This window comes from Barbus barbus (genome assembly GCF_936440315.1).
Source record: "Barbus barbus genome assembly, chromosome: 7".
In the NCBI taxonomy this organism is placed as follows: domain Eukaryota; kingdom Metazoa; phylum Chordata; class Actinopteri; order Cypriniformes; family Cyprinidae; genus Barbus; species Barbus barbus.
Genome location: NC_136735.1, coordinates 19345244 through 19369222, shown reverse-complemented (window position 1 = coordinate 19369222; position 23979 = coordinate 19345244). Strand labels below are relative to the sequence as shown.

Sequence of the window (23979 nt, the reverse complement as noted above, 5' to 3'; positions counted from 1 at the left end):
GTCAAGAGTGTTTCAAGGGGTTCCAGTCCGTCAGGGTACTGTGAATTGGGAGATGGTTCAAACAACATGACACTATCCTGCTTCGTACATGGTGCTTTTACTTGACACTTGACTTGCACGATAGCATGTTTTGGCACATTGACATGGTTTTTCGTCACCTTAACACAATACTCGCTTGCACCCTCAGCGGTCACCAAGTTAATGAATGTTCGGATTTTACTTCTCCTCAAACTGGGAAAGGCGCTCCTAACAGTCTTGTTCAAGAGGCCTTTACTCCTGTCACACTGCCCACTTGCTCCACTCTGTTTCATTACCTGCTCAATTACGTTGTATCCAATGATCGGCTTGGACAACTGCTGTCCTTTTAGGACAAGCACAGGAATGACTAACTCTTTCATTTTGTTTGCAGGAGGAGCCAAATTGAACGTGATTTCAACCCATCCTTCATAGGGCATGCTGGAACCGTTAGCTGCAACAAGATTTAAGTTGTCTGTGGCCTCGGTCACTTCGGAAACATCTCGTACCCTTACTCCAGGTATGTACTGATCTTTCCATCTTCGATCTACAATGCACACTTGGGATCCTGTGTCCCACAATGCCTCTGTTTTGTGTCCATTCAGATAACATGTTACTAAGCACTGTTTACCGACCAGAGAAGTCACAGGCGAATGTTTGTTGACTTGACACTCAGAAATTAAATTACACTCAAAGGGGATGATCCCTTGCTGTGATTCAACACTTTCACTTTCTGGATGTGGAGGGGACAATTTCATTTGCTGGGTTACTCCCTGTCCCGCAGTGGCAACCCGTTCCCGTTTAACTGAACTCTACCCTGTGACCGGGCTCCTCTCTCTTTGCAACCTGCCAGAAAATGTTCATTGCTGCCACAGCGGTAACAATGGGTGCACAGTTCAGTCGATCTCGCCTGCTGACAATGAAAGCACTGTCTTGGCCTTGAGGGGCGGGGCTGTCGGTACAGCTGGAAGTATTGTGGCTGTGGAGTTGTTGGGTATGGCTGTGACTCCGTGTGAAACTGTTGTGGATAGAACCCTTGAGCTACGTAATGAGAGGATGGGGTTGGTTGGACATACTGCGCTGGCACTGAACTCACTCTTCGTTGATATAGTTGGGGTGTGAAATGAGGCGCTTGAAATGGATACTGCTGCTGTTCACTTCCATTTTGACTTGTCCCCCAGACCTGGTTTTGTGGCACCTGATTCCCTTCCGAGAAGGACTGATGGGCTGCTCTTAGAGGTGAGACATCACTGTTGACAACAGCGCATTGTTGCTGCAGAGGTGAGGGTTGCTGCATTGATTCCTTTATCTGCATGACTTCTTCACTTAAACTTTTCAACTGTGATATCAAATCAAGTTTTGGCTGCTTTTGCTTGTTTTTTGACTGCGGGGTCGGTTCACTCAGCTGAGTGACATTCACACTGGCACTTCGTTCACCCTTTCTTTTGCTCTGTCTTTCAGCCTCGTGGGAGCATGCTACATTCACCTTTTCCAACAGTGTTTCGTCTGTGACTGTGGGGTCTGTCAGGTACGGTTGGAGATCACCCTGGATACGGTCATTTTGTAGACCTGTTAACACAGTGTGAAGAAACATATTCTGTACAAGTGCTGGGTCATACTTCAAACCTGACTCGTCCTCTTGTGATGCAAAGAGAATCTTCTGCCTCAAGTCCAGCACACGTATGAGGAAACTTTGGGGTGTTTCTTTTGAACGTTGTGATTCTGCAGTCAGTTGTTTATATAACTCCGTTGCATTCTTTTCTTGGTAATGGGAACGAAGGATTCGTCTTAACATCGGTAGAGTCAAATCTGTCTTTCCTTCCAAGTAGCTACGTAACTGAAGGCCTGGTGTAATGGCTCGAATAACTGCATCGACGATTTCTTGTTCTTGGTAACTCTTATTCAGTCCGCTTTCAATTTGACGGGCCAGACTCGAAAAGGTTAATCTATCTCTTTGGCCAGGCTCCCCGATAAAACCTGAAATCTTAAACTCCCGGTGCCAAACAGCTGGTATCATTTGTCCCTGTGGGTGCAGTGATGAGTTAACTGCTACACCCTCTGCTGATGCAGGTGCTGAACTGGTGCTCTGTGGAACAGGCAAATTTGCTTGCGCAGAGGGGAGTGAATCGGTTGAGTGTTTAATTTCCCCGATTTGTGTCTGGGCTGGATTTTGCTCATTCACATCCACATTAGTTAACATCATTTCGCTCAATTTCTCATTTATGTTTAGTAGTTCTGCCATGCCTCCATCCTCAAGCTCCTCCAGATCCTTTCGTAGCAGATAACTACTTAAAAGACTGACTAGGGAAAGGCGTGTGACATTTGCTTCTATATGAATTTTAAGGAATTGGCCCAGTTCAATTAATTTTCCTCTGGGCAATGTACACAGTCTCTCACCGATCTCTTCCTGAAGGCTGTGTAACGCATCCATCTTTACTGCAGTGTTTCACAATTTCGCATGGGACCTTTGACTTATCTGACTTGAATCAGTTGCTTCTGGCGGGTGCTGTATCCCACGTGCACGCTCCGTTCAATCAGCTTTGCCTGGTCACTTTACTCAACTGCTCCACATCTGGGTAGATAAGAGATGGATGTCAATGGGCATTCCTGGCGATAACGAGGGATGACCCGTCTGACATCAATCCCAGCGGTGCCTCCAAAATTGTAGTACTCCTGAAAAGAAGTTTATAAAAGTGAATAAAGAAAGAAATGAAGAGCGCTGCAGTAATGACTTCTTTCGTTGCGTATTTACTCTGAATCAATAAGAGCATATGCATATAACAAAAGCTCAACACATTACAGCACCAACACATTACAGTATCACTTTTTTCCAGTAATGACTGAATGTAAACATGAGTGACTTCAAACACTTTCCATAAGAATAGAGGAAATAAGAAAATACGATCAACAGGCTATTTAACAAACTCTCTATACAGTTTACATGCTCTAGTCTCAACTGACACAGTGACATTCAAAAGACGTTTTTTTTATAGAAACAGGATAAGATATTCAAAATGTGTTTTTTTTTAAATTACCTAATGTGCCAGTTTACGATACCTCACAAGTATGAAACAACATCCTTAACTTTTATACACACAAATGGAATCGACATACTGACCATTGATAACATACAACGGCCATCGTGCTAATCGCGAGACATCCATGCTAACATGTGCTCAGGCCTGCTAAACTCGTGACACACTATCAGTAACGTACAGTAAAACGAACTGCTTTCAACACACATGTAAATCATCAATATCATATTACACAGCGTTTATATTTAAACGGAAAGGTGTTTTGTGCATCTTGTTTTATGTTTACCTGAAAAGAAGTTTATAAAAGTGAATAAAGAAAGAAATGAAGAGCGCTGCAGTAATGACTTCTTTCGTTGCGTATTTACTCTGAATGAAGCTCATCACGGCCGCGCCACCTACTGAAGCGTGCAATGACGTCATGACGCAGGTATGCCAAGTGAAAATAATTAATTCAATAAATGCACATAACACCTTTTAAAAACAGCCAATGTAACACTATTTAGCAATATTAGAAAAATATCAATTTTATAAAACGGATTCAAAGAAAATGAACCACATAAACATAACTGGTGTTCACATTTTCAATACATCACACTAGCACATTTGTTTGCAGGGTAACAACCTTGACAGCTGTGCTGAATTAATGTGCGTTTGTCATGTGACATTTAAGCATACTACTCTAAAACATTTGTTACTTATTGTATACTGTTTCACACACAAAAATAGTATGCACTGTGTACTGGGCAGTAAGCAGTAGGCAAGTATGCCATTTCGAACAAATCCCATATGCTTTCATGATCTAGTAGTTTTTTGCCCAGTCGCAAAAGGAACCTAACCAGTGCAGAAATGTCTCTGGAGTCTGAATAACAAAAGTTATAACAAATTTGAAGTTCCATTGTCAGTCGCAACAGGACGCAAAAATGTTCGAATAGGTGGGGCCAAAAAATGACTACAACTCTTGAATGGAAGATGAGATATTTTCACTCAGAACACATATGAATGAGTTCAATTTGAGGTCATAGCAATAAATAAATACATCAATAAATTAATAAATAAATAATACAAAATTGTGGAGTTTGACCACTTGGTGGCACTATAACAAGAAAAAAACATGAAAATGGCTGTAACTATGTGATTGCCTTGAAATGTGGCATGCCGTGTCTTTGTCCAAGGTGCCACCAATATCTATAAGGGCATTGGCATATCTTGAAAAACATGGCTGCCATCGGCTAATCAAATTTGTGCACCCGAGGCCAATCAGAATGTGAAAAAAACACAAAAAATCAAAAACACTGTGCCTGTTTGACTGATGTTCTTTTAGAGGTCTGTAAGAAATTTGAAAGAAATCGGCCACTGGGTGGCACTATAGTGTTTTACGCCTCTTATATCATGGAATACTTAAAAAATCGGCATGAAATCAAAATGCACTTTATTTACCTTACTAACACACAATATTCATGTAATCCCTGCGTTCCATTCGAAAGGGTTTTGTTGTTGTGTATGGTCTTTAAAACAGGTCAATTCATTTATTCATTTAGCTGACACTTTTATCCAAAGCGACTTACAATTGCACGCCTCTGGAGCAACTAGGGGTTAAGTGTCTTGCTCAGGGACACATTGGTGTCTTACAGTGGATTCGAACCCGGGTCTCTCACACCAAAGGCATGTGTCTTATCCACTGCGCCATCACCACAACCCCCCCCACATTTATACTGTTATTAGCACATGTTGAAGTATATACGTCTCATGTCTCTTGAGAATATGTGCTGTTAATGCAGCATTAGAAAACTTCATCAATTTTTTTTACTTTCACTTTCTGTATGACTGAAGTTAAGACGTTCACCAGCATAACTAACGCGCAAAATTTGCACGTTGCTTTTGTGATATCCATTGACTCGCCTTCATGGTTTAAAACTGAAATATTTCCAGTATTGCGACGTAACTGCAACCCCCCATGCATATGTATCATAAATGCAGGGATACATGAAAGAGGAATCAAATCTGTATGCCGCGCTGTCTGAAACACGTCTCTTGTGCACGCTGTACTGGCACACACCCGAAGCGCGCACAAGCACAGAGACGTGTTTCAGGCAGCGCGGCATACCGATTTGATCAACTGCGATACGTTTAAGCCCTAATAGACTATATGACAGATCAGAACATTCTTTTATTTACTAATTTAACATGAAATCAAATTGCTACTCGATATCAATTGCATACAACGAAAATACAGAATAATTAGAAAAATAATTTACGCACAATAAATAACAGAGCGTCATATCTATTCACATTTCCCCCGAACGTCCTCGCGACCCGGTAGGAATTCTTCCACGGCCCGGTAGTGGGTCGCGACCCGGTGGTTGGGGACCTCTGGTGTAGGAGACCAAACTTGATATCAACAATTCAGTTTTTACTAGTTAAAATGTTAATTCTTGATATCAAGAATTAAATTGTTGATATCAGAAATTACCCTCCCAATTGTTGATATCAGAAATACATTTTCAGATATCAGAAATGAACATTGTCACTAGTGACAATTTAATTGTTGATATCAAGAATAGACACTTTTACTAGTAAGAATTGTATTTCTGATGTGAAATTGGAATTTCAACTAGTAAGAAATGAATTCTTGATATCAACAATTGATTTTGAATGGCAGCCTATGGTGACATTTAACTAGTGAAAATACAATTACAGATATCAACTATTTAATTCTTGATATCAACAATTAAATTGTTGATATCAAGAATTAACATTGTTACTAGTAGAAATCTAATTCCTGATATCAAGAATTAACATTTTAACTAGTAAAAACTGAATTGTTGATATCAAGAATTCATATGTTGAGAATACCATAATACCAAGAATACCATAATACATAATACTAATACCAAGATGGCGCCGCTGTGTTCGGACGCCGTTCGGGTCGCTCCGCTGAGATTTTGCTTAAACTTACTTTTTAACCTACTTTTACTTTCTCTTTTTACACATTTCACGTCGGCACTGATCACCTACAACATAGAAACACTTTTGGACATTGGAAACCGCTACACCAACCTGCTTCAGGACACTTTATCCACGAATCCTGCGTGGCCTCTGGAGATTCTTCGGAACGCGGAGACGAACAATAACCCCCCGAGGCGACGGATCAAGAAACACCGCGGGAAGCGCGCTGGAATTCGAGTCAGACTCAGGAAAAGGGCTCACAGTCCTCCTCTTCCAAGCATTCTCCTCGCTAATGTCCAATCCTTGGAGAATAAGATGGACGATTTTAGAGCCAGGATTAGTTTCCAACGGGACATAAGGGACTGCAACATCCTTTGTTTGTCAGAAACGTGGCTTTCGTCCTCGGTCCCGGACACTGCTGTAATGCCGAGTGATAACTTCTCTGTCTTTCGGACGGACAGAACAGCAGAGGCCGGTAAATCCAGGGGTGGAGGAGTGTGTTTCATGATTAACAAGAAATGGTGTGATCCAAGGAATATCTCCATTCTGTCGCGTTCCTGCTCGCCTCATCTGGAACATCTTTCCATTATTTGCCGCCCATTTTATCTGCCCCGGGAGTTTTCATCGATCATTGTTACTGCTGTGTACATTCCACCACAGGCGGACACCGGCTTGGCTTTGTCTAAGCTTCACGATGTGCTCAGCGGCTACATTAACAAACATCCTGACGCTGCCTTTATCATCGCGGGGGACTTTAACAAAGCCAACCTCAGACAGGTCATGCCGAACTTCCACCAACACGTATCCTGTCCAACTAGAGGACCAAACACACTGGATCATTGCTACACTCAGTTCAAGGATGCCTACAAAGCCTGCTCACTACCGGCTTTTGGCAAATCGGACCATGCCACCATTTTTCTAACACCGGGATACAAACAAAGGCTCGTTCAGGAACCTCCGGTGCAGAGAGTAGTGACGCGCTGGTCCTCCCACTCAGAGACTATGCTGCAGGCGGCGCTTGATGATGTCGACTGGGACATGTTCCGGGCGAGTTCTTCTGACGTCAGCGAGTTCACGGATGTAGCATTAAGTTTTGTAAACACGCTAACCGAGCAAGCTACAGAAACAATAACGATAAGGACATTCTCCAATCAGAAACCGTGGGTGGACAGAACAATCCGTGCCGCGGTTAACACACGCACTGCCGCTTACAATGAGGCTCTTCTGTCTGGGAATACGAGCGAGTACAAAGCATCGTGCTATGCTCTCCGTCGTGCAGTAAGAGCCGCCAAACACAGATACAGAGAGAGAATTGAATCTCATTTCCAGCTCAACGACTCTCGACGGATGTGGCAGGGACTGAGGACCATCTGTGACTTCGGAAACAAATCCTCCGCGGAGGTGAGAGCAGATCCGTTGCTGGCCGACGAGTTAAACATCTTCTACAGCCGCTTCGATGGCAACGGCGGCGGCGCGTCAGGAAGCAGCAGGCAGAGCAGCGGTGATCCTGTAATCACCGTGTCGGAGGATGAGGTTCGGAGGGCGTTAAAGAGAGTGAACGTCAGGAAAGCAGCCGGTCCTGATGAGATAACCGGCCGTGTTCTGAGGTCCTGCGCCGATCAGCTCGCTGGTTTGTTCACTTCCATTTTTAATGAGTCCCTTGCTACCTCCGTGGTTCCCACTTCATTCAAAAAATCCATTATTATCCCTGTGCCAAAGAACAATAAACCCTCTTGCCTGAATGACTATCGCCCAGTTGCCCTCACATCTATAGTCATGAAGGTTTTTGAGAGACTTGTAAAGAGCTACATCTGCTCCTCCATCCCTGATACTTTGGACCCTCTTCAGTTTGCCTATTGCCCAAATAGATCCACGGACGATGCCATTTCTCACGTTCTCCACTCTTCCCTCACACACTTGGACAGCAACAATGGGAATTATGTAAGGCTGCTATTCATTGACTATAGCTCAGCTTTCAACACTATAGTCCCCATCAAGCTGGCATCTAAACTCACAGACCTCGGCCTAAACTCCTCACTCTGTGACTGGATTCAAGACTTCCTCACCGGCAGACCTCAAGTGGTGAAAGTTGGCCAGTTCACCTCATACTCCATCACTCTGAACGTAGGAGCCCCACAGGGCTGTGTCCTGAGTCCCCTGCTCTACTCTCTCTACACGCATGACTGCGTGTCCTCTCACAGCTCCACATCTATTGTCAAATTCGCTGATTACACTGTGGTTCTGGGCCTCATCTCCAACAACGATGAGACCGCATACTTGGATGAGGTAGAGAGACTCACATTATGGTGCCAGGACAACTGTCTCTCTCTGAATGTGGGGAAAACTAAAGAGCTGATCATGGACTTTAGGAAGAGACAGCAGCAGCCCTACTCTCCTCTCAGGATCAGTGGGACCCTTGTGGAGAGGGTGAGTAGCTTCAAGTACCTCGGTGTAAACATCTCCGAGAACCTGACTTGGACTACACACATCCAAACACAGGTTAAGAAAGCCAGGCAATGACTGTACCATCTGCGACAGCTGAGGAAATTCAGGGTCTCACCAGCAATCCTGAAAACTTTCTATTCAGGGACCATAGAAAGTGTATTGACTCAGTGCATCTCAGTGTGGTATGGAAACAGCTCCAATCAGGACTGCAAAGCTACAGAGAGTTGTGCACTTAGCTGAGCGCATCTCAGGGTCTGCTCTCCCCTCTCTGCAGGACATCTACCTCAAACGCTGCAAAAATAGAGCTGTTAAAATCTTCAAGGACTCAAATCACCCTGGTAACCATCTATTTACTTTGCTTCCATCTGGTAAGCGCTTCCAGAGCCTGATGGCAAAAACTGAGAGACTTAGGAGGAGCTTCTTCCCCCAGGCAATCAGGCTCCTAAACTCTAACTCTGTGTCATAATATCACTTGACTCCATGTAATATCACCATATCAATAAGTTATTCATAATTTTTCTCCATGTAAATATCATATATCAATAAGCTATTCATAATTTTTCTCTACCTCATATTGCTGCTATTCAAATTCCCTGTACAACTTTTTGCACATTATTTTTTGCACATTCCTCTCATTACTATTTGTCAACAACATACTGACCTGCACATTTATATTTATATTTTTTTATCTTATATTATTTTATCTTATTTTTTATTTTATTTTATGTTTGTACTTCTTCTTAATATTTGTATTCTTTATAATTGCACTGTCCTTGGAGCGGACCTGACTTACATTTCACTGCTGGTTATACTCTGTATAATTGTGTATGTGACAAATAAAACTCTTGAATCTTGAATCTTGAATGAATAAAAGTCTAAACGGCTTGCCATAGCCCTTCTGCATCATCATCCCATGCCCATATGGAGGCACCGTCATAATGCAAAGAATCTGCGCAAAGAATCATGGGGCCCAAAGTGTTCATCAGTTGTATCCTTCGAAATACTTCATTCTGGAACGACCCTTCAATATGGCAGCCAGTATAAGTATAAGTATACAAAAGTATAAAATATTATATTGTACCACCTATTGGTCAAAAGTAGTAAATCATTAAATAATATTAGTATTTGTATTTATGATTTTTCAGGCTTTTGGGGTAAAAAAGATCTTAAAATGTCTATAACTCCTTAAGGTTTTCAAACGCTTGTACCCCAGTAATTGCTGCTTGAATCTATTATTATTCATCTTTGTTTATTTTCACTTTCAGATGCGTATTTAATGAGATGAAATGTGAAGTGGAACACTGTCTGTGACACAAGTGTCTTGTCTCTCAGGGGCAACATTTGTTCAACAAACACTGTAAATAAGTTATAGACACAGTTCTATTCTAGGCATAGGTTTTATGACCACATGGTGGCAGCACAGACAACGATTACCAAAACCCCGAGCAATATGTAAATGCATTACTAGAGTCGAGTTTAAAATAAAAAAAATCCCAGATCCATGAAGGTCGAGGTTGTCTGTCACTTACAAAGAATAGTTCATATAGGCTACGCGCACATACACATATCCTAAATTTGAACTCTGTGATTACTATATGAAATAAATGAATGTAGAAGAATAAAGCAGTACAGGTAGCTACCGCATTATGCAAGAAATAGAGCCAATATGCCTTTAAATAGTTAAATAGTTTTCTGAAACAGGCCGTTTGGCTTTTGATAAATGATCATTGCTATCGTCTGACTTCAATTTCACAAACAAGAGCTTTCTCTGCTGGAGAATTAATGAAAACAAGACATCTTTCATTTGAGCCGGTTTGAAAGCTCAGCTGCAAGTCAACGTCAAGCTGCTACATTAAGTAAAATACTTTTGTTTGTTCCCCACTGCTGGCTTTGAGATAAATGAGCTTGTTTGTGTAATGACCATCTGTTGGGTGTTTTAGACGTGTTGCGCAGGCTGGCGGTGGCAGTGCTTATGGGGGAGTTGCTGGTTTTCATAAGATAATCATGAAACAAGACACCGCGGTCTTGACTAATAGAGATGATAGAAGACATCCAGCCTCTGTGTCCCAACTATTGCCAAGCGAGGGAGGTTCCTGGGGTGCTTCCGTTGTCTGAACGGTCTAGGAAATAGCTAATCTTTATCAGGAATCATGCATTTTGAGCTAACAAGTAAAATGAAATCATGTAGTTGAGATCAACTTTAAAATTGAGTTTTTTTTTCTTCAGAAAACTTTCTGTCAGCTGAACAATTGCTCCGTTGTTAAACAACAGTAGGCCTACAGTTCTGTCAAAAATGGTGCTACCCTGACTAAGGTCAAGGTATTTACTAATTCTGCTGGAATAAGGCATACCTACACAACAGGCAACAGTAACGTAACAAACATTCTTTCCCTGTTACTGATTTAGCATCATTTTAATCATGTCATTATCCATTACAAGACTGTATCATTTTCAGAGGATATAACTCGTAATTAGATGATGGCAAACCAATTGCGGATGCCTAAAATTAATGTGGGTAAGTCTAATTAGTTTGAATTACATGGGCCTGTCATGTAAGGACTTTGCAGAAGTACAAACTGCTCTTTGATCGTAATCTCAGAGCAGTCAAATCTCACTTGTGAGTGGATGAAAAGGAAAATGCGTCCCAGATCATTCTTGAAGTCATCAGCTAACACCTTGTTTAGCACTCATGCATGATTTTAGTATTAAAATGTGTGCTAATGGGAAGATAAACAATAGGCCTATTGAAATAATTCCTTTCCTTTTTGTTTCATTCCTTTTTATCCGATCTATGGCTGTATTTATAGGCTTTACAATATGAAATTTAAACAGGAAGTATGGTTTTCACAGCCAGTGGTGATAGGGCCAACGGATTAATGAAGGGAAATGTGGAGTCATAAAAAGGAAAAACAGCCCTGATCTTTCACTAGATATAGTTGATTTTTCACTGAATGTGAAACTTATTAACTTAACAAAGATTTTTCTGATGTACTTCATACATTTTTTTTTATTAAATAACTTTTTGAATAGTTCGCTCATGTAACATGCATGGAAACTAAATAGAAACCAACCGACATTTTGCCTGAAAGCCAGACAGATAATGACCAAATCACACTTTTTTCCATAAAAAAAGAACCGAAGAATGGAGAGTAAAAGACCTTAATAGAAGAAAAAGCAGCCATGTTTCTGTCTTTGTAAACCTCAACAAATTAGAGCGTGTGTTCATGTAATAAAGCAAATCCAGATTTGTCGGCAGCACTGTCTCCTGCTGTTTGCTTTGTCCATTAAAAGGAAATGAGCAGATGGCAGTTGGCCTCCTCTCGTCCTTTTTTCTGTTCTCCCTCTCTCGATGTCTCTCCCTTTCTGCCATTCTCATTGTCCATTAATCTCTCTCTTCACAATCTGCCTGAGTATAGAGCTGACAGCGAAGGCCCCAGGGAGAGGGAGGGAAAACAAGCCAATCCAGCTGTCAGAAGTCCAGAGAAGGGACATAAGTCCTCTCAAGCACCCAGTGCCCCTGTCAAGCAGCTTGAGTGAAAGCACACACACACTCGCACATATCTAGTGACAAGGCAATGGCAAAAACAGACCAAACAAACAAAATAATACATTCTCATTATACACAAATCCTTACAGCAAAAGCGAATGTGAAAAATGTCTTACAGTGGGTTGTTGTCCAGGTTTTCATCTTGACCAAGAACTGATTATATATTGAGGCCCACACTTATTGCAACAAAATCTTGTAATTCTGGTTTTACATACTGTAATTGTGAGTTTAAGGGATATTCACAAAAAAAATCATTCTGTAATCATTTACTTACCTTCATGTTATTTCAAACCTGTAACCAAAACTAAGATTCATAACTTCAGCCTTTCATTATTTACAACTGACTGAACAAAATTATCTTCCTGCAGATTTTTAATTGTGCGATACAGTGTCCAAATATCAGAAAACTGTCATAAACATAAGAAATACTACAGTAGTTGTGAGAAATAGTTGTATTTACAAAAATGAAAGTGTGTTTAACACATTTCAACATTCATGTACAACATCAGAGCTGTGATAATGATTTCAGAAGCCACTATTTATGCTGAGGAGGTGCCTGGACTGGGATGAATAACATTTCTCATTTCCTTATTTATTTCACATTGTGCCAACAGTCACTGGCACACTTTCAAGTTTGTCTATTGATATAATTTTGTCTTTGGCAGTGCCTTGTTTTTGTGTGTTGTGTGAATACAGGCCTCTGAGCTTAAGGCCCTGGGGTCTCTGACAACTTGATTGTTGACCATTGTTTAAAATGCATCAAACTTTTGAGTGTCAGGCTGTTGTATATTTTGTTCTCAACCTTTTTGACTCCAAAGCTCCCCATTGTCCATAACAACATTCGAAGGCCCGGCACTAAATTAAATTGCAGGATTCCAGGTATTTTAAAAGTTGAATGTTTTTTCACAGTGAATGTTTGAATTGTCTAGTATTTGTCAGGTTTAAGATTTTATGAATTTTCATAACTTTTCCAGGTCTAAAAATCAATTAGGCTTCCTCATATATCCAGGTGTTTCAGTGTGTTTTCAAGTGAATGAGTTCATTGAGTGGGTGAATTCATATTCTGAAAGAAATCTTAATTGTAGCTTATTTTAATGCTTGCTTTGTCTCATTTTAAATAATTTTAAGTCATCTTGAGACCCTCTTTGAAACACTTTTAGAACTACATTTTTATATAATTTACTAATAATATTGTTGCCATATATGATTTCAGATATGTGTACTTATGTACACGTCTATGCAAATACTCAGATGTGTAGTTTAAATGATACCTGAGAGGCTGAGATCATTCAGCCCCAAAAAAGTATTTTTTGACCAATTTTATTGTATCTGATGCAAAATATCAAATCAAGTGTCATCTGCTAGAATCTTTCTCTGTACTTTCTGAGCCATTTTTGCCATTACCAGTAACAACGTAATTACCATAAAGCAATTTTTTTAGCATTTAATAATGGATCATCAGCATGATCTAACAATGAACATAATCATTTTTACAGCATTTATTATGTTAATTAAAAAGGTATTGTGTTACAAGATAATTTAGAAGATATTTACCTAAATTTAAAAGATAAATTAAGTAGATATGTTTAAATAGGACTTAATTTGTCCATTTAAAATAGATTCATTTCCATTTTTAAATGTGAAATTGATAACTGGTTCCTTAATTTTATTTCTAAAATAATGTTAATTTATGTTCGGTTAATGCATTCATAATACACTGACTAATGTTAATTATGCTTTCAATGTTAAAACTATATATATATAAATATATATAAATGAACATTAATCAAGATCAGTAATGTTTATTGATAATTCATGATTTTAACAAATTAAAACGTACTGTAAAATGACCAGTCCCAAGGTCATTTTTAGTAGATGAATGAAGTCATTTATCTTCAGGTTCACATAAATGTTCTAGCAGAGGAACCACAGGTGCAGTTCATCACATTACAAAGTGTCCTAATAATTTGAACAATGTGTCTTTTATAGTTTGAAACTGAACACTTAAGTGTTTTTTTTTAGTATTATTATATTTCTGGTTTGGTATTTTGATAATGCAAAGTCATTTATACATTTTTAAGTGTCCAGATGCTTTTTGAGGCTGCTGTACATTTTGCCTGTTAACTTCATTCCTTCTTTCTCAAGAAAAAAGCCGAACTAAATAAACAGACCCCTCTTTTTGTCAGGATCACTGAAGTCATCATCATTTCCTCGGAGGGCAGTTTAAAATCAAAAGTTGATCTCCTCTCCCTTTCCTCCTCTCGCGAATGAGTCAATTTCACGGCACATTATCCCGCACCATTCTCCCTTTGCCCCAACTCTCTCTCTCATTAGGAGCAAGAAGGAGCTACATGAATTAGTAATGACAGTGAAAGGTTTGAAAAGCTGAGCGCTACTCTCTTGCCCTTTCATTACCCGTCCACGGCCTGACTCTCATCCTGCTCTAACGCTCATTTGGATAACTTGTCCTGCACCTCTACTGCTGTCTGTGCTAATGTATAATAGGCACTCTCTGATTAGATTACACTTACGCTACTCTGTCGTGGCTGGATCTGTTACAGACTGTGACGAGCCATTCAACAGGCCCAGGATCTGTCTTGTTGGAGTCATTGTGGTTCTTAACAGACCCATAAAGGAATGTGAGATTTATAGAAATAGATACAAGTGATCACCTTAGGGAAAAACAACTATTGATTGCATTTGACTGTAATTAAGTGCAAATTCAAACTTGCCAGACTCAAGGTTAAGAATCACCACAATAAATATGTTGATAATGCATTTTTTTGGTCTAGTGTAGTCAATTTTAGTATATGTACAGCAGATAAAGTATTGTCTGGACAGAACTGTACACTAACTCTGAGTGCATCAACTTGATACACCAGCTAGCCGATGAAAAATGCCTCTCCCTTTCAAGGTTGATTGAAACTTTAACCTCATATTCAATATGCCAGAGAGACCTGGAATGCGCCAGAGACTGGGCTTTTTTCCACAATAGGGGTCTGAATAATGCAACAATCAGTCAATTATTCATCTCTCCTGGTTTCTTATTATGTTCAGAGAGAGAAAGAGAGAGAGAGAGAAAGCATACCGCTAAACAGTACAGCTTGAGTGATTGGCTAAATGCTGCGTCAACACATTTTGTGCATGTGCTCTTGAGAAAAGAAAAAGTGTCTGTCCGTATGGCTTTCTGTCTTGGAAGTTACGTAAAATAAAATAAAAAAAATTAAATAAAATGATAAAGCACTGCAAACTTGTACAAGTGGTAAACAAAAGCACAAGAACAAGAGTATCTTTCTGTTTTGAAAGTAAAACAAATAAGTCAGGTGAAATAATATAAAATTAAATAAATTACATTAAAATGAAATTAAAAAGCACTGCAATTTTGTTATCAGTGGTAAACAAGAACAAGAGTGTCTTTCTGTCTTGCAAGTAAAATATAATAGAATAAAATAATAAAAATACTATAATAAAATACAATAAATAATAAAATAATAAAACTTACAATAATAAAATACAGTAAAATTACAAAACAAAGTAATATGTCTATGTCTTGGAAGTAAAAAAAAAAAAAAACATTTACCTGCGGTAAACAAAAACAAGAGGTCTTTCTGTCTTGCAAGTAAATTAATATAAAATAATAATAAAATACAGTAAAATTACAAAACAAAGTAATATGTCTTTGTGTCTTGGACCTTTTTTTTTAAACAAGAACAAGAGTGGTAGAATATTTGTGTTTGACGACTTTGATTTAGTGTTGCTATAGAAGTCACAAAACAAGTATCAGTCGATTTCTGAAACATCTCCCTTGTAAAGCATGTGGGAAAAATCTTTATTGTATTTCAGATGGGCAGGACAGAAGTAACGACATGCCAGCATGCTCTCCATGTCGAGTAGGATAATAAACGGCAACTGAACACAAAAATAACTTAGATACAAGAAATCTTATTAAAAATGTCTGTATTGATTTCCTAGATCTACAGCGTACAATTCACAGTAGCATGTCTACACTTTTATGTACATATTTGATGAATTTTGAGAAAAATCTGCTATGATCCCATATACAACAATGACAAAAAAACAAAAAAAGCAAATCTGGACAGCTATACTTTCTTTTCAAAATAACAGACAGATACACAATACGCATTTAAATGCAGTGTCTATATTTGATAACTAACTAAATAAATTCAAATCTCTCTTCAGACACCTCCCTGATGTTTTGAAATTGATGTAAAATGGGCAATAAAAGGGCATAGAATGGCAAAGTCTGATTTGAATATTTCATCTGTCAGTGTAGTCAGGCAGATTTAAATGCTTTATAAAATGCTTTTAATTTCTCAGTGTTGCGAAAAGTCCCCTGGAAACCTGGTTATTCAGCCAGGTGTGCGTTGTGATACCATTTTCTTCTCAGCCATCTCATGAGGATAGGTGACTCGTGCTTCATTCTACTGAATGCTGACTTCAATGGCCATAATAATCTTGTCAAGTCCTTGTGCTGCAACACACTGACATCAGCCTATAAAACTGCCTCATTGTCTTCCATCAGTCCTCCAGCAGAATTGCAGACGTTATTTACCAGGCAATTGACTACGGTCTCTTCTATACAGTATGAATGCATTTACTGCTCATCTTCATTCTTCAGTACATCATTGTGGACTTTAGAAAGAGTCTTCCATCTGTGGAGAAAAATAAATGGTAGGAATGAAGCTTGACTGATGTCACAAGCAGCGTATAATGAACGGACAAATCCATAATGTTCTAACGTGTGTGGAGATGAAAGGATTGTTAAAGGAGAAGATGCGGTATTTGAATAAATGTCAAAGACAACAAAAAAAGAGCCCTTCCCTCGCTTTCCTCTCAAGCAAGACGAAAAGAGAAAGCAAACCCTTTGAAAAATTAATTACTACATGTAGATTATGTAAATTATGCCCATGCAAATATTTCATGAGGACAATTAAGGGACCCATTAATTACTGCTCTCCTTTCTTTCCTTTTTTTTCTTTTTGCATCAGTGTCATTTCATTTCACTCTCAATGTTTTAAATGTTTAATATTCTAACAAAGGCTTGCAATACATCACCAGGGCTCTGTTTACATTATCATATACATTGTCAAACAACAGAACATAATGGATACTATAATGGATAGGAATGGTATCCATCTGCGGTGGTAATTTCTTTCAACACTTTGAAGATTACAGGGGAAAACACATTTAAATATAGATCCATGAAGAAACAATACGACAGAACATGAAAAGATTAAATATCAAAGATTCAGACATCTGTACCTTGTATTGTTCTGTCGGTGTCTGTTTTGCTGCTGTTATGGTTTGTCTCCATTTCCTGTTGCGGAGGGTCTGTTAACATGAAAACAGTTATCAGTTGGGTTATGAATTATTTGTCTGTCTGTTTTTACTCTTCAAATGCCTATAAACACATTTTAAAGTGTATAATACTGGTATTTAGCTGTCAAAACGGTAACTGTACATCACATGGCTTTCCTGGGAGACCTGGGATTGTAACACAACTTGCTTTATTGTCTGTCACTTTTGTGCTATTTATCTCATTTAATATTTTTCCCATATTTATCTGCAACAAATTTAAGTTGTTTTGAAATCTGCAACTTATCCCTGAACTGTGCTCTGTTTTACAAACTACTCAACTACTGGTTTGAGTCACACTAATAAAAAATGAATAGAAAATAGAAAAACAGAAATCATTTTAATACAAGCCTTATACCATCCTACATCAGTTTAAGCACCTCATTTTAAAAAGGTACAAAAAACAGCAAACAAACTGGAAAAATGATTAAAGAAATAAAATTGAACTAATCTTTGTGGTCTGGTAGAAACAAAAAGTAGTGTTCAGCCACAATGTTTCTCACTTTTTTTTAACAATTATGTAAAAGGTTTAAGTAAATTTTATATATCAGTTCAATCAAACAAAACCTGCTGATTCAGTATCAGATGTCATTTAACAAGCATTAACCTGGTTACATATCAAATTATAACTCAGATGTTAAGCTTTTAAATCCTGTATTTTTTTTAGACACAGTTCTTACAGTTCATCACCTCATAAGGGCGGTGGTCATGTGATGTGCTTTCTAACCGTTTTGAGTGGGTGATCTCTCACTGCAGGCCGTCCGCTGTAGGTTCCGCTCGGCCTGGTCTCTTCTCTTGGACTCGACCTCCAGAGCCTCCTGCAGTTTCCTCTTGGTCTTCTTCTCTTTCTTCAGCCGCTTCTGGATGAGTGCTGAGAAAAGCACATATGGCAAAAATAAATAAGACCATTAACTAATAACAATGTACACTGCTGTTAAAATCTTGGAAATGGTCAGATTTTGAAAATGTTTTTAGAGAGGTCTCATATGCAAAGGCTGCATTTATTTAATCAGAAATACAGTAAAAATGTGAAATATTATTACAGTTTTAAACAACTGTCTACTTCTACTTTATTCCTGTAATGCAAAGTTGCCATCCTTCCAGTCTTAAGAGTCACATGATCCTTTAGAAATCAGTTTAATATATTGATTTGCTGCTCAAGAAACAGTGTTGAAAACGGTTGTGCTGCTTCATAATTTTTTGTGGAAACCGTGATACTTTTTTGATGAATTAAAGTTTTTATTTGAAATATAAATGTTTTAAAATGTTATAAAGGTCTTTAATTATAATTGAAACTAAAATGCACTAATAATTTACATTGCATTACATTATCTTGACCCCAAACGTTTGAACAGCAGTGTGTTTCAAAGTAATAATAATAATAATATCTACTATATCTTATGTAGCTATTGCATTCAACTTTGAAAAATGACTTTGAAAAACTTTATGCTACTGTATAATTGAAATACTATTACATCAAATCCCACATCGCAGCAAGCAGTAATTATAGCAAACTATGAAAAGCATGACCTTATTCAGCCTTTCACTAAATACTGTGTCTGATATAACGCACATCTAATGTGAAACTAGGCTGGAGCCCAGTGGAACATGTTAATTTTCCAGTTTGCAGTAAGAGCTTAATTCAGACGACACAGTCAGCAGAAAAAAAAAAGACACTTTCTGTCTGATAGATGTGAGTCTATCCTCTGTGAGTGATCTAGGACCAACCACCTTTTTCTTCTTAATCTTTTCTCTGACCACTGGGTATAAAGCACAGAAACCGATTCGAAGTCAGTTGGCTGGAGTATAAAGACATCTCTCACTAATGGAAGAGCTAGTTGATTTGATGAATTATGCAGGAGATTCATTATCCTCATCAAATGTGATGCGGCGAATATTAACACGGCAATTCTGTTTACGCTGATAATAAATCATTCACACTAATATCATAATATGTAATTGTAATTACAAAGGGTAATTCTCAGTGTCTGTCTATGTGTGTATGTGTGTGTATGTGTGTGTGTGGCTGAAGGAAAGTGCTGAATTTGCAGTAACATGACTATCTGGAGCTCAATGCGGGCGATGGGAGAATACGAGATGAGGGGCTCTCTAATTAAATAACATTCATTAAAGGTGCATGTTGCCCTGTCACCTTCTTTAATGATTCTGCCGTTTTATGACGGCTGTCTCGGAGGTTTCTGATTTATGTAGACTACGATTGTATGTCAATTCTGGAGAACAGAAGATTAAGAGATTAAATTGAGTGTAAATTTATTTGTTAGTAAACGTGACGTGAAAGCTCAAGTGACGGACAGTTAGATGTGAGAACCTGTTTTACTTGTTTTTTTGTGCTGTGGGCCGACAACATTACATGTAACTGAAGATGAGTTCAGCTTTTAATGCAGATACAATTTCAAATGTGAAAGCACAGACTTCTTTTTCCTGTTAAATCCTTATTTTGAGCGGAATCACTACATTTGCAACAGTCAATCTTGCAGACATCTGTCAATCATCAGTCATGCATAGTGAACATGAAAACCTGCTGATAGCACATGTATGCTGTCAAGGCATTGTGCTCTGTTTTGCACAAACATCTAGCAAACACAGATAAAAAAGCCTGCCCATGATAAAGAAAAGGTACTAGGATTTTAGAAATGAAATGCAAGAAATGCAAATTTTGTTTCAAGTTCCATGTGGATTGGAAAGCATTTATACTATTTTTGATGAAAAGTTATGATGTGGTGTTACCATCAAGTAAAAAGCTATTTTCATTTGCCTTACACCCTGAATACATGTGAATACTCATATCTTAATCATTAAATCATTTGAAATATATTTTTCAAGGTAAAAAAACAAACAAAACAAAACAATACTTTTTTATTCAAATATCATGAATTATTAGTTCATAAATATGATATTTTTAGGAAGTTGCACCACATACCATGCTACAACCTGAACTAACTTTGCATTGTCGTAAACAGGTCAAATGATCTGATTTATTATAGGAAACATATTTACCTTGACACATAGTCATGTTCTTCTCTATTTCCTGTTTTTTTTCTGCATTTTTTGTGCAAGGCTAATTTTATGCAAACATTTGTCAGTGTATGAATTGTATTCTTCATTTAAATAAATTAATACTAATTCAATTTTATTAAATAAATTAAAAACAGCAATAATATGTCACCGGCCCACATATACCTATATTCTAAATGTTAAAGGAACAGTTCACTCAAAAGTAAAACCTCAATTAATATTTATTCATCCTCATGTTGCTCCAAACGCATATGCTGTTGAAACACAGTAAAAAAAAATGCTTTTTTTTACTATTCCATGCTTTTACTATTCCTTTAAACATCAAAAATAGTCAAATGTCCAACTGACTTATGAAATTGGATATGTAACAAAGTATTGCTGATCAGAAGAGATGAATACACAAAATATATATCTTGGTGACAAACAAAAAAAAAAGTTTTTTTTTTTTTGTAACACTTTATTTTAGGGACCAATTCTCACTATTAACTAGTTACTTATTAGCATACATATTACTAGCATAGTGGTTGTTTATTAATACTAATAAAGCACATATTAATGCCTTATTCTGCATGACCATATTTTAGATCCCATACCTAAACTTAACAACTACCGTAACTAACTATTAATAAACAGCAAATAAGGAGTTTATTGAGGCGAATCTCTTTACCGAACATATTTCCTAATCTAAAGTGTTACTAGATTTTTTTATGTTTTTGAAAGATGTTATTACTCCAGTCCTCAGTGTCCCATGAACCATGATAAATTAATTCAGGTTCATTCAAATTAATTCTGCATTTGTTTATAAACAGAAAGTCCAAAAGAACAGCATCTTTGCTAAATAAACATATTCATTTCTTGAAAAGAAAAAGCCTTAGTAGTGTACACGTGTTCACTGGGACTGACCATGGGTCTGCAGAGAAACTCACTTCTTAAACAAAGCATTGTGTGCAGACTGGTCTTAGATTTGCTAATAATCACCTCTGTTTTTCTGCTCGACGCAGAGCTGTCTCTCCAGCATCTCTCGCAGCTCTCTCTCCCTGTACAGCTCCATCTTCAGCTCTGTGCGCTCCAGCTGGACCTGTTTCTCTTGTGCTCGTGCATTATCGATAGCCACCTTTAACAGACCCTGGAAAAGAGGAGATGGGCTTCAGATTTGCAGTGTCAATTTTTATGCTAAATATTTTGAAATATCTGATATACCTGTATATTGGTGAGGAGGGTTTCTATGGAGGACAAGCCCTCAGGAAAGAGCAGTGGAGCAGGGAATCCTGGGGGTAATGTTGGCCCAGAATGAGACACTCGCTCATAGCTGTCTCGAGATGTCGGTGTGCACAGGACATTTTCTTCTGTCATAATAAGAAAAAAACAGCACATTAATAACCTTTAATTAACTTAAAATACAATAAAAAAACTTTAAATAACTGCATAACTACTCACAAATTTGGGGTCAGTAAGATTTTTGGCAACATTTTAGTATAGGGACCAATTCTCACTATTTTGCTTATTAGCATGCCTATTATATAACATATCATATGCTTATAAAGCATATATTCTGCATGACCATTTTCTACATCCCTAATTCTACCCAATACCTAAACTTAACAACTACCTACTAATTATTATTAAACAGCAAATTAGGAGTTTATAGAGGGAACATTCATAGTTAATTGTTTGTTAATAGCAAGAATTGGACCTTAAAATAAAGTGTGACCAGAATTTTGGAATACTTTCCATTTTAATACTTTTATTCAGCGAGGACGCAATTAATTGATCATTACATATATTTCTATTCTATATAAATGCTGCTCTTTTGAACTTTTTATTTATCAAAGAATCTTGAAAAACAATTTCCACAAAAATATGACGCAGCACGACAGATTTCAACATTGACTGTAATAAGAAATGTTTCTTGAGCAGCAAATCAATCATCATATTAGAACTCAGCTTTGCACCACAATGAACTATATTTGAATATATATTATAATATATAACAGTTATTTTTCAATTGGAATAATATTTCACAATATTTGACCTTTTTTTGTTTTTTTAAATGCAGCTTTGCATGAAAACACTCATTTTTATTCACAAATATTCACAAATGTGTGGATATTTTGGAAACTGTCATTTTTCCAAACACGTTTGCAAGTTCTCCATATTTCAAGTATGTTTTTAGTTCTTCTCTGAAATCACACTGATACTCCACATCCTCAGTTGTTTATCCGTGATTCTTGAGAGCAGAACACTAGCATCATAATGATTCAAGGTCATTAAACATCAATGCTACTTTTTTTCTCTCTTTGGAGTATTTCTTTCTTCGAATTTCAGTCCATTCATCTGTGGAGAATCAGCAATGTTTTCAGTTAAATCAGCTTAGTTTCAATGAGCCACTACACAAGGGTTCTGGTTCATGTTTGTGGTCTCAGAGGAAATAAATCTGGTTTAACTTAAGCCACAGCAGATCCCCCCACTATCTAATGGCTCCAAATCTGTTCTCAGCTTTTAGTCACAGCTGTATTAGGACATTCATAAGGCTTAAAATATGACTGTAACATATAGTGACTCAAGAGCAGCTCTGTGTCTTTTGCAATATTGGTCAATATTATAAAAGAGATATATAAAGCTGATATATAAAGGATTCTCAAACAAACTTTCTTGTGTATCCCTTTGTGACAATAACTTCTCCATACAACAAACCCTTGTCATCAGAAGGCTTAAAACGAAGACAAACCTGAGAGCACTGACCAAAGCACTTCAAGCACAGGAAGAGGCTGAGATACAGAGTACCAAGAAATGCTGTTTTTGATCAGGCTGAAGCCTTGATCTTGTCATTGTCACTCACTTCAAAGAGTTTGCTAATGTATGGGTCCTCCTGCTACTATCCAGAACTAACAGCAACACCAGAGTCTCTCTCGATCTGACAATTTCACCTTACTCCTCCTCTCATCTCTGCCACTTTACCAATATGATCTTAATCTTTAATTAGCCTTGGTTTAATCTTTATGAATCACACATCATTTCATATTTTAATTTTTGATTTTTATCTTAATTTGGTGGAAAATTACAGTCTAATATTCAGCACTAAATCAATTATATGCACATGGCTGTATTATTTCCAGCAGTGTATTTAAGAGCACAAACAGGCAACCATGGCTATTTTTACTATCAATGCTAAAATATTTTTTACTTCAGTAAAAATAGCATATACTATTTATATATTATCAGTTAAAAGTTTGGGGTCAGAGGGATTCTCGGTGAAGGTTGCATTAATTTGATTAAAAATACAGTAAAAACAGTGATATTCTTAAACTTTATTACAATTTAAAATAACTATTTCCTATTGCAATATATTTTAAAATGCACTTTATTCCAACAACATTATTCTAATATACTGATTTGCTGCTCAAGAAACATTTACTATTATTATCACAGCTGGCAACAATTATCCAGCTTAATATTTTTGTGGAAACCATGATATTTTATTTTTTTCATGATTCTTTGATAAATAAAATGTTTAAAAAAAATAATTAGATTAATTAGCATTAATGTGATTTTTTGGTACAAAGTAAAAGTATTTACTTT

General features: G+C 37.5%; 1 protein-coding gene across 1 annotated transcript in view; it reads right to left on the bottom strand.

The window, feature by feature from the left end:
- Nucleotides 1-15774: 15774 nt before the first annotated feature.
- Nucleotides 15775-23979, bottom strand: part of LOC306872556 (dachshund homolog 1-like) — a 54949-nt gene continuing 46744 nt past the window's right edge. Inside the window, exons 7-11 of the mRNA XM_079421164.1 lie at nt 21601-21746; nt 21379-21526; nt 18092-18235; nt 17272-17340; nt 15775-16661 (exon numbers count right to left, since the gene is read on the bottom strand). Coding sequence (XP_079277290.1) covers nt 16624-16661; nt 17272-17340; nt 18092-18235; nt 21379-21526; nt 21601-21746 — 545 coding nt within the window. The 3' untranslated portion in view covers nt 15775-16623. The remainder of the gene's footprint in view (nt 16662-17271; nt 17341-18091; nt 18236-21378; nt 21527-21600; nt 21747-23979) is intronic.